Below are 12,209 nucleotides of genomic sequence, written 5' to 3'. Positions count from 1 at the left end.
GATGTAAGACTGGTCAACAGGAGAAAAAATGAACAAAATTACGTACTTAATGGGTGTTCCATTATAATACGCAGATTCAAAAGGCCATCAGGTAATTGAAGACTGCCCTGGTGGCTCAGACGGTAAAGCGTCTGCCTACAATGCAGGAGAGCCGGGTTCAATCCCTGGGTCGGGAAGATCTCCTGGAGAAGGAAATGGCAAACCACTCCAGGATTCTTGCCTGGAAAATCCCATGGATGGAGGAATCTGGTAGACTACAGTCCATGTGGTTGAAAAGAGTCGGACACGACTGAGCAATTTCACTTTAGTTCAAAATTATCCTCATGCCAACATGGCATGTTATAAGATGGCAAAACCTGCTCTCCTTCAATGACAAGGAATTGATGGAATTGCCCAGTAAGTTAGTGGGGTGGAAAGAGGCACCCAACTCGTATCTGTCATTTCCCGCCAGTAGACTTAGAAGACTGCAGATCTGAGTTTGAATCTCAGCTCTACCACTTACTTGTGTTTGTTTATTTTGTTTTATTGAAGTATTGTTGATTTACAGTGTTGTGTTAGTTTCAGGTATACAGCAAAGTGATTCAGTTCTTTTTTCAGATTTTGACCATTATAGGTTATTACAAGATACTGAATATAGTTCTCTGTGCTGTACAGGGTCCTTGTTCACTTTGTGTATAGTGGTGTGTATATACTAATCCCAAACTCTTAATTTATCCCTCTCTCCTCCCCCTTTCCCTTTGGTAACCATAAGGGTTTTTTTAATTAATTAATTTATTTAACTGTGCTGATCTTAGCTGTGGCATGTGAGATCTAGTTTCCTGACCAGGGATTCAACCGGCTCCCCCTGCATTTGGAGTGCCAAGTCTTAGCCACCGGACCACCAGGGAAGTCCCCCTAAGTTTGTTTTTCTATATCTGTGAGTTCCTTTCTGTTTTGTAAATAAGTTCATTTGTACCATTTTCTTAGATTCCACATACACGTGATATCATGTGATATTTGTCTTTGATTTGCTTCACTTAATATGATAATCTCTAGGTCCATCAGTGTTGCTGCAGATAGCAACAGCTCATTCTTTTATGGATGAGTAGTATTCCATGATATATATACCACATCTTCTTCATCCATTCACCTGTCAATAGACAGTTTGCTTCCACATCTTGGCTATTGTAAGGAGTCCTACTATGAACTTTGGGGTGCACTTATCTTTTCAAATTAGAGTTTTCCTTTTTTCCAGATATACCCCCAGGAGTGAAATGGCTGGATCACATGGAAATTATTTCTGTTTCTTTAAGGAAACTCCATACTCTTCTCTATAGTTGCTGCACCCTTCTCACCCACAGGGTGGGAGGGTTTCCTTTTCCCCACACCATCTGCAGCATTTGTATTTGTGCACCTTTTGATGATGATTAGTTGTGTTATTTTGAACTCATAATATACCTTCAAAGGTATATATAAAACAGGGATAATAATAGCTGACCTATTTGACAACAGATATGTATGATTCCTAGAAGGGAGATGCTTTGTCAAGGGAAGCATACAATATAATGGTGTCTCCCGTCCTCTAAGATCTTGTCCTGCTGGTTCAAGGTCCCTGAAGTGAGATGCTCACTCTCTGTGACATAGTTTTTCCCCAGCAACACACTCTTCTTTTTCCTTTGATTGAACTGGACTCTTATCCCCACCTCCTTTGCAGCTTGGTGTGGCCCTGGGGCTCATGGGAGCTGAGTGGAAGGAGTGTGTGCAAACTTTTGTTCAGGACCTGCACACAGAAAGTTGATTGTTCTCTAATTTTTCCCTCTCCCCTTTCCTACACCTGGGGGACAGACATGATGCTGATAAGCCAGACTTGCTAATTCAGACAAAAACAGCCCTCTAGGGGATGGTAGACCAACAAGATACAGGAACTTAACATGTGGTGGATCACCATCCCATCACCCACCCTACATAGAACCAATTTCCTGAACTGTGTGTGGAAGAATACAATTGCCTATCTTGTGGCAGCCACTGGATTTTTGCAATTTCTTTGTCTCAGCAGTTTAGCATAAATCTTGTCTAGTATACTTTCTGGGTCAAAATGTATTCTCATTGGTTTCTTCTTAAGTTGACTTTCTATAAACATCTAGTGAGCTTTTTTTCTCTTCTTTCTCCCTTTCTCTTCTCCAAATCTTTCTCCTTACTCTTCCTCCATTTTTTTTCCTGTAGCCCTATGAACATAATTTTTTAAAAACCATATTTGCCTTTCTCTAAACTCATGCTAACACTGAAGAAGTTAACTTCTAGTTGTGCATCATTACCTAGCTGCTACAGTCATTCATATCAATATATAAATTAAAATAATACCCAACATTCTTGATTACCTGCATGTAGTAGACATCCTGCCAAGTTGGTAACATTACATGGATGATTTTGTTGCAGGAAGGGGGACCCCTTCCAGGGCCTGAAACTGGGCTCTTGTCTAACATTTGGAAATGAATTGTTTGAGGAGACACATATGCTGACAAAGCAAGAGATTTTAAACTGGGGAAGGGCACCCGGGTGGAGAGCAGGAGGGTAAGGGAACCCAGGAGAACTGCTCTGCCACGTGGCTCGCAGTCTTGGGTTTTATGGTGATGGGATTAGTTTCCGGGTGGTCTTTGGCCAATCATTCTAATTCAGTCTTTCCTGGTGGCACACGCATCGCTCAGCCAAGATGGATGCTAGCGAGAGGGATTCTGGGAAGTGGACAGACACTCGATGTCTCCTTCCTGAACTCTTTGGTTTGGTGGTGGCTTATTAGTTCCATATTCCTTACCAGGATCTCCTGTCATAAAACAACTCATGGGAATGGTTACTATAGTGCCTGGCTGGGGTGGGCGGTTTCAGTCATTGTGCTTCCCCTAACAATTTCATGTAGCTTCACTAAATAGCCCTATGAAATCAGTGTTACTGTTGTTACCATTTTGCAGGTGGGTTAACTGGAGTTTTACAGGAGGGAAGTAGAGTCAGACATTTGAGGAACTGGGACAGGAATGTAGGCAGTGCAGCTGAATCTGCTGGCAGACAGATGGTTATAGCAAGATCTCTGTTAGAGGCCCCAGTGTAATTGTCTGTACCAACGCATTTCCCGTGCTGCTTTACCTGCTAGGAGAAACAAGGCCCCGGGACTTTTCACTGAAAAAAAAACTTACCTCCTAAGGAGACGGGTTTTTATGACCACAAGGGAAATAAATTCGCTGGATTCTAGAACATTATATTCAATAACAGCATTTGGGGATAAACACAGTATTAAATGTATCCATTGATTTTGAGATGCATTCCAATTTCAGAAACGTGGAAAGCATGTACATGATAGGGTTGAGGAAGTTATACCGGTCAACAGAAAGTGTCTCAGTGAGGCAGCTGGTGGATGTGGGAGAGGAAGTTTTCATCTCTTTTTTACCAAAGGGAAAGAATTGACCCAAGAGGCTTCAGAGTTAAGAATGAGTAGCTAGGTTTCAGTATATTTGTGATTTTTTTTTAAGTTTGTAAAATTAAAATATTTGAGTCTTGCTATTTTTCTATTTCTTCTTAAAATTTTTATTTTATTTATTTATTCATCTTTATTTTTATTTTTGAATGTGCCAGGCCTTCGTTCTGCTCGGACTTTCTCCGGCCGCGGAGAGCGGGGGCTCCTCTCTAGTTGCGGTGCACGGGCTTCTCATTGCGGTGGCTTCTCTTGTGGAGCACAGGCCCGAGAGCGTGGACTCAGTAGTTGTGGCGTACAGGCTTCATTGCTCCATGGCACGTGGGATCCTCTCAAACTAGGGATTGAACGCATGTCCCCTGCACTGACAGGTGGATTTCTATCCACTGCACCACCAGGGAAGTCCTGGTTTTCTGTTTCCATACAACAGTACCCCTTGAAGGTCTTATTACCTTACATAATAATAGGACATTATTCAGTGTAGGTGGGAACGTTGTGTATTTCAGAATCTCCCTCCCAAAAAAAAAAAAAAAAAAAAACAACAGGTGTAAGACTGGACTCCCTGCCAAGTGGCTTAGTGGGATTATCTCTTATATTATGAAGAGTCTTTTTTTCCCTAGGGAAGGTAGAATTTAAGACACTATTCAAACAGTGACATTAAAAAAAAGTGACTGGATCCTGTTCTGATACTAATGCCTGTGATTAGGAAGATTTAGGAGCTGTCTGGAATTGGTAATGTGAGGTCTGATTTTTGTTAGTCCTCCTAAGTTCAGAGCAACCTGTCAACCTTACATGACTCTTAATTGTCTGGCATGCATGATTGCAGAATAACCGGGATTAGGTGATGCATTTGCAGGTGGACCTCTGGTTCTGCAAAATCCCAGCTTCCTGTTCAGCTCCTGGATCCATCCAGGCCTGAGGCAAGTGGTGCTGGACCTCTCAGATGGTACTGGGTCTTGCCTCTGCTGGGTCTGGGAGGTTTATATGAAGCTCCTTTCCTTCAGTTTAAAAAAACTGGTCCCTCTTACCTTCTTTCCTTTTAATTTTTTTCCCCAGGCTATGAATTTATACACACACAGACACTCCCACCCACCCAGAGTACAGGTGACTTTTTGTAAAGTCTAAGGTGATTGAAATCAAGACTGATGAGCAAAGCAGCGATTAGATAGCAGAGGGCTCCCATGTGTCGATTGACCCAAGGCTGGGTCAATTGGTAGAAACAGGTAAACTAGTGAAGAGGAACTAAAAAGCCTCTTGATGAACGTGAAAGAGGAGAGTGAAAAAGTTGGCTTAAAGCTTAACATTCAGAAAACTAAGATCATGGCATCTGGTCCCATCACCTCATGGGAAATAGATGGGGAGACAGTGGAAACAGTGTCAGACTTCATTGTTTTGGGCTCCAAAATCACTGCAGATAGTGACTGCAGCCATGAAATTAAAAGACGCTTACTCCTTGGAAGGAAAGTTATGACCAACCTAGACAGCATATTAAAAAACAGAGACATTACTTTGCCAACAAAGGTCCGTCTGGTCAAGGCTATGATTTTTCCAGTGGTCATGTATGGATGTGAGAGTTGGACTATAAAGAAAGCTGAGTGCTTAAGAATTGATGCTTTTGAACTGTGGTGTTGGAGAAGACTCTTGAGAGTCCCTGGGACTGCAAGGAGATCCAACCAGTCCATCCTAAAGGAGATCAGTCCTGGGTGTTCATTGGAAGGACTGATGCTGAAGCTGAAACTCCAATACTTTGGCCACCTCATGCGAAGAGTTGACACGTTGGAAAAGACCCTGATGCTGGGAGGGATTGGGGGCAGGAGGAGAAGGGGACGACAGAGGATGAGATGGCTGGATGGCATCACCAACTCGATGGGCATGAGTTTGAGTAAACTCCAGGAGTTGGTGATGGACAGGGAGGCCTGGCATGCTGCAATTCATGGGGTCGCAAAGAGTCGGACACGACTGAGCGACTGAACTGAGCTGAACTGAAACTGGCCCTTCCTTTGCCATCTTCCTTGGGATGCCCCTTCAGATTATGTTGTGCTTCCTCCCCCACTGCCACCCTCTTCTTTAGCAAGAGATGTTCTACTTCCGGGGCAGTTGAAGATTGAAATTTACCTTGGAATCCAATATGTAGAGAGAGGGAGTAACCTCTGTATTTGCAGAATTTACTAAAAACTGGCTCCCCTTCTCAGAAGCTGACATCAGGAAGTCAGGATGGAGTCCATGAGTTAGTGGATGCTGGAAATGTTCGGGATCCAGGATGCTGTATCTGGTAACACTTTGGTCTCCTAGGCTGAGGGTGATGGGAGAGCCACTCCCTCCAGAGCGGCAGCTGGCAGAACAGATTCTGCCCCCGCTGCCCCTGCTTCAGGGACAGTGCCCCCGCCGCCCTCTCGCAGAGGCCGCAGCTCCCCACTGCTCTGTGTCCTGGGCCGTCACCAACACCCTGGCCTTTCTATCCAGTGGGTGCGCTTTGGCAGCCAGCAGCAGTGGGTTGTCTGGACTCATCTCTGCTGCCTCATGTCAGCTAGTTGAAAGGATTCAACTTGAGGATTCCACCAGATTGACTAGCTGGTCTTCCTCTGAGGTGTCCGTGAGAGAATGGACAGCAAACTTCCTAGGTACCTGTTTGTTTTTAATTGAGGTATTTGTTTATTAAGTACATAATTGAAGGATTTATTTTAATTGAAGTATTTGTTTTTAATTGAAATGTTTATTTATAAGCTCCTAATTTCTTCCTTTTTATTCAGTTGTATTAGTTTCACGTGTGAAGTAAAGTGATTTAGTTCTACATACATATATATCTTTTTCTTTTTTTTTTTAGATTCTTTTCCTTCATAGGTTATTACAAAATATTGACTATAGTTTCCTGTGCTAAAACATTAGGTCCTTGCTGGTAATGTATTTTATATGTAGTAATGTTTATATGTTGGGCTTCCCTGGTGGTTCAGATGGTAAAGAATCAGTCTGAAATGTGGGAGACCTGGGTTTGATCCCTGGGTTGGGAAGATCCCCTGGAGGAGATGGCCATCTACTGGATGGCCACCCACTCCAGTACTCTTGCCTGGAGAATCCCCATGGACAGAGTAGCCTAGTGGACTACAGTCCATGGGGTCACGAAGAGCTGAACACAACTGACTGACTAAGTAGTGTGTATATGTTAATTCCAACCCTCTAATTTCTGCTTTTTAAGATTTTTTTTTTGATGTGGACCATTTTTATGAAGTCTTTATTGAATTTCTTACAGTATTGCTTCTGTTTTGTGTTTTGGTTTTTTGGCTGTGAAACACTGATGTCTCTGTTACTGTCTCCAGGTTCTGTCTCAGGCAACTACAAGTCTTAGGCCTGCTGGATGCTGTTCAATAACATGGAACCTTCGAAGATCCTTAAATTCGTTTTCTCCTCCTCCTCTCCCTTCCAAGCTTTCATTGCCCCATCTTCCTTCTCTGATCTACTGGGTAGTACAGTCAGTGACTCTCAAATGTTGAATTAGAAATGAATTGTTTAGGGATCTGGCTAAAATGCAGATTTTGATTCAATAGGTCTGCAGTTCTAACAAGCTCCCAGGTGATGCCAGTGTTGCTGGTTCACACTTTGGGTTGCAGGATGTAGAAAAGAATTGAGCACAGACTTTCCGGTTACTGTCCTGGATTCAAATCCAAGTTCTAGCTCTTGTTGTTGTTCAGTTGTTCAGTCGTGTCCAACTCTTTGCAACCCCGTGAACTGCAGCATGCCAGGCTTCCCTGTCCTTCACCATCTCCCAGAGCTCTCTCAAACTCATGTCCATTGAGTCGGTGATGCCATCCAACCATCTCATTCTCTGTCGTCCCTTCTCCTCCAGCCTTCAATCTTTCCCACACTCTCATGAATCTTTTCCAGCACCCCAGTTCGAAGGCATCAGTTCTTCAGTGCTCTGCTTTTTTTTTTTTTTTTACTGTCCATCTCTCACATCCATACATGACTACTGGAAAAACCATAACTTTGACTATATGGACCTTTGTCAGCAAAGTAATTTCTCTGCTTTTTAATATGGTCTCTAGGTTTGTCATAGATTTTCTTCCAAGGAGCAAGCATCTTTTAATTTCTTGGCTGCAGTCACTGTCCACAGTGATTTTGGAGCCTAAGAAAATAAAGTCTGTCATTGTTTCCATTATTTCCCCATCTATTTGCCTTTTTTTCTCTCTCTCTTTTTTTTTTTTTCTATTTCCCATAAGTGATGGAACCAGATGCCATGATGTTCATTTTTTGAATGCTGAGTTTTAAGCCAACTTTTTCACTCTCTTTCTTTCACCTTCATCAAGAGGCTCTTAAATTCCTCTTTGCTTTCTGCCATAAAGGTGGTGTCATCTGCGTGCCTGAGGTTATTGATATTTCACTTGGCAATCTTGTGCTTCATCCAGCGCGGCATTTCACATGATGTACTCTGCATAGAAGTTAAATAAGCAGGGTGACAATATGCATACAGCCATAACATATGTCTTTTCCAGCTCTTCCTAGCTGTGTAATTAAGAGCAAGGTAAAACTCTCACTTCCGTTGTAAAAAGAGATACTTATAGTACCTTTTATGACACAGAATTGTTGAGGATTAAGTAAAATAATGTAAGTAGCCTCCAGTCAGGACCGACTTTTAGTAAGAGCACGTGCGTGCCGGCTAAGTGCCTGGTAAGTCGCTTCAGTCGTGTCTGACTCTTTGCGACCCTATGGACTGTAGCCCACCAGGTTCCTCTATCCATGGGATTCTCCAGGCAAGAATAATGGAATGGATTGCCATGCCTTCTCCAGGGCAGCTTGCTGACCCAGGGATCGAACCTGTGTCTCCTGTAGCTCCTGCATTGCAGGCAGATTGAGGCTGAGACACCAGGGTAGTAAGAGCACAGAAAGCGGTAATTACGGTCTGGGGGCGGGGCCAACGCCAGGGAGGGGCGGGCTCTGCCAGACTTTGCGCGTGCGCAGCCCCGCGACTCTGCGCCTCAGGTAAGGTACTTGTGCAGGCCTCTTGCTAGACCTTTGGCTCTATCTCTCCGCACCCAACAGGGTCTCCCCAGAGCGAGGAGGAGGGCTGAGGTTTGTAGGGACCACGGCCGAGTTCCGGTATCATAAAGAGGACATTCGGTGACTGTGTTCGTGGACCCGAGTGTTTCCGGGTCGCTCGGCGACCCGGCAGTGCTCCTTGTGCTGAGCGTGCGTGTGGGCCCCGGGCCGGGCCGGAGTGTGCTGGGAGTCCCGGCGGGTCGGGAAGGACCCGGGAGCTGGGGAGATGGCAGGAGCCCGGGCACCGGGGAAGCGGGGGCCGCGAGGGGCTGAGGATCCCTGGTAGCCAGCCTGAGACCACGCCTGGGGGCCTTGTTGGTTGCTTGGCTCTTGACACTGGAAACTTGGAAAAGCTGCTTTTGTGCATTGAACCCAGGGTCGGAGCTGGGAAGCCTTGTTGTCTAGAGAGGAAGGAAAGACCTTGCTGTTTGAAATGTTGCCTGGAGACGCTGAGCGGTGTCCATTGCCCGCTATGGTGCACAGCTGAGGATTTTTTGGAGGCAACATGCTTATTTGTCTTAAGCTTGTGCATCCTGAGTCAGCGTCTCAGCCCTGCGTAATGTTTACCTCATGACTCACAGCCCTGCTTTTTTCCCAGCCCACCATATGATTGTTTTATTATTTATTTATTTTTGGCTTTGCCCAGCTTGCCAGATCTCAGTTGCAGGGATTAAACCCCTGCAACCCAGGTCTCCCACATTGGAGGGAGATTCTTTACAGTCTGAGCCACCAGGGAAGCCCAAGAATACTGGAGTGGGTAGTCTATCCCATCGCCAGTTGATCTTCCCAACCCAGGAATCACACTGGGATCTCCCACATTGCAAGTGGATTCTTTACCAGCTGGGCTACCAGGGACGCGACAATGCACAGCCCATAATGTAATGTCTAGCAGCAGACAAGGAAAACAAATCTTCCTTCCTACTCCCTCACTGCCTCTTAGTTATGTGTAAGTTTTTAACTTTTCTGCTTCATTTCTCTTAGGTATGAATAATAAAGTTTTATAACCTTTTAGGCCTCAGGGTGATCACTTTATCAAAATAAGAGAACGGATCTTGGGGGTGGGGTGGGAGGGACACCTGGTAAGGATATTAGTAGGATAATCCTACTGAAGTCCAGTGTTTAATTACCCTCAACCTCAGACTGTTGAAAAGAAGCCAAAATTGAGTGGAATGAGAGGAGAGCTGGGGCTGTGGAGTATTACAGGTTGTGCCACTTCACACAGAGAATGGAACAGTGTGAAAGGGCATACACAGGACAATGCTGAAATCCTGAGTTTAAAAATCACTGGTTCTCCTGGCCTTCTTGACTTTGAGGCAGAGTAAAAACTTTGGTCTATATTTCATTTATTCAGTAAGAGTCATATGCTATTTTCTTGTTATATAGATCTTTCCTTGTTAGCTTTTACCTTCGTGAAAGAGAATAAAGACTCAAGCACTTTCTTCTGATGGGCTTTTATTTTATAATACAGGGAGAGAATCAAGAGTTGAAGTCTAGTCTTGCCACTTAGTGGGTGATCGTGGTCAGAGTTCCCCCTCACGTGGTCCAGGAGCCTCTTGTATAAAAGTCACTTTGAATTGTCTGTAAAAGGGCAGATCACGGGGTGCCAACCCTAGACTTGCTGAATCAGATCTGGGGATTGGGGAATTAATTGCCCGTTGAGGCCCAAGAATATGCTTTTTTTTTTTTTTGCTTTGCCTCATCACACGAGGTATCTTAGTTCCCCAAGCAATTATTGAATGTGCTTCCCCTGCACTGGAAGCATGGAGTCTTAACCACTGGACTGCCAGGGAAGTCAACAAAGAATGTGCATTTTTAACAAGGCTTTTGGGTGATGTGATTAGTTTGAAAAAACTTAGAATAGCAACTCCTTAGGAGCAAGAACCAGTTTATTGCTCATCTTTATATAAAATGCCCAGAACTATAACACATACTTCAATATATTACATAAATGAAAACTTCCAGCTATAAAACACGTATTGATATAACTACTTACAGAATAATCTTACTTTTGTAGGCTACTTCATAAAGAACTCCACATATCATGCTCATTAGAACTTAATTCCTAGTTCAGCTAAAATGATTTACCCTAGATTTACTCTTATCTCCCACCATTCTATATTCTTAGGCAGTCTAAAAATCTTAGTTCCATAAATTTAGTTTTCACAATGCCTTCAATTTAGTCTCCTCTCTGCTTTCTCTAATCATGTCTCTGGTTCACTGTGCACCTTAGGCATGGAGATTGAAAACTAGTAAAGTGAGACATGTCTTATACAACTTGGATACACTAACTTTGGGGTTTTATTCCTATGTAATCATTCAAACTATTGAAATGTACTGAAGTTCAGTGTTACTAAATTTGAATATGTTTATTCAGGTTTACATTTATTTGTTAAACTTAGGATGTCCCGTTCTATGGATCCACTGGCAAAGAAGATCTTTAAAGGAGTATTAATAGCTGAACTTATGGGCGTTTTTGGAGCATATTTTTTGTTTAATAAGATGAACACAAGCCAAGGTAATCATAATTCAGAAATTAGTGTTCTTTAGGGGGGTGTACAGTCCTAACACATTTTAGGTTAAATGTCTTTTTTGGAGAAACTGCTTCTTCAGAGTCAATGTATTAGGCATTTTATGGGCACAAGGGGAAGAAGTTAGGTGTTAATTATTGGTATTATAGAATAAATGACTTACTTCTCTCCCACCGCCAAAAGTTAAATGTCTGTAGACTAAGGAAAATGTTTCATACTTCCATGAATTTTCCTAATGTGAGTAGGTGTCCTTGGTCTGGCTTAGTTTGGGAGTATAGATGGAAAAAATCCAGCCCATTACACCTCATTGTTTGACAAGCTGAGAAAACAGGTGGCATCGCTGAATTGTCAGGTAACCAGTTGCGCAGGTTAAGAGTTCTTCCTCTTCTTCAGTGTTAGGCACTAAAAGCCTTTCTTACGCCACTGGCCATCACTGAAAGTGCTTTGACATTTTGTGGGGGAAATTTCATATTAGAGCCCTCAACTTTTGAAAATCAGCAAGTGCTACTTTCCCTTTCTCTAAAGCAGGGAATGTAGTCCAGGTGGTGGCCATCTTTGAAACTTGTCATTTATCTTAAAGGACGTAAGGGTATACAAGAAAACATAGAAATGGTATTTAAAAGCAAACTAAGGTTTAAGGTCAACTTCAAAAATTCAGTGTAGTACAGTCTTATTTCTAATTCTCTATCAAGGTAAAATGGCACCCATAAAACAGTTCATAAAATTAATACAAGGGAATTTCACATTAACACTGAAAATGTGCTTTTAAAAACACCATTTTGAAATAAATGACATCATATATATAGGTCAAATCTTAAAAACTCCAAAATAACTATGGAAGACTACCTATGAAGTGCAGTTTTGACCCTATTTTAAAAAGATACAGTTTCTCTAATTTATAGGATTCCTATCTTACAGACCCTAAGGCTAGCACTAAATTATGGCTCCACGTGTTAATGCAGTGAATTTCTAATCATGCCTAATTTTAAGACTTTTCTTTTTTCATTAGATTTCAGGCATACAATGAGCAAAAAATTCCCCTTCATCTTAGAAGGTATGTTTTTCCTTAAGTAAAATTTGTGTGTACAAAGCAAGTTCTTCAGGTAACCTTTATAAATTATTTATGACCAATTAAGAGTTAAATCACTTTTTTTTTAATGTCAGTTTCCAAAAATACTGTTCATCTCTATTTTCACTACTTTTGAAGA

At 42.7% G+C, this 12,209-nt stretch overlaps 1 protein-coding gene across 3 annotated transcripts in view; it reads left to right on the top strand.

Moving 5' to 3' along the window:
* CEBPZOS (CEBPZ opposite strand) overlaps positions 1 to 12,209 on the top strand; it is a 35,249-nt gene that overhangs the window by 20,940 nt on the left and 2,100 nt on the right. The window contains exons 1-3 of one of the 3 annotated variants that reach the window (XM_065929437.1): positions 8,364 to 8,416; positions 10,873 to 10,988; positions 12,011 to 12,055. In XM_065929437.1, the coding sequence (XP_065785509.1) occupies positions 10,874 to 10,988; positions 12,011 to 12,055 (160 nt within the window). In that variant the 5' untranslated portion in view covers positions 8,364 to 8,416; position 10,873. Of the gene's footprint in view, positions 1 to 8,363; positions 8,417 to 8,883; positions 9,420 to 10,872; positions 10,989 to 12,010; positions 12,056 to 12,209 lie in introns of those variants that run through there. The other 2 variants (XM_065929436.1, XM_065929434.1) reach the window with 2 other exon arrangements.

Source organism: Muntiacus reevesi, chromosome 3, assembly GCF_963930625.1.
Source record: "Muntiacus reevesi chromosome 3, mMunRee1.1, whole genome shotgun sequence".
Taxonomy (NCBI): domain Eukaryota; kingdom Metazoa; phylum Chordata; class Mammalia; order Artiodactyla; family Cervidae; genus Muntiacus; species Muntiacus reevesi.
Note: the sequence above shows the minus strand (reverse complement) of the source record. Positions and strands in the feature narration are given on the sequence as shown.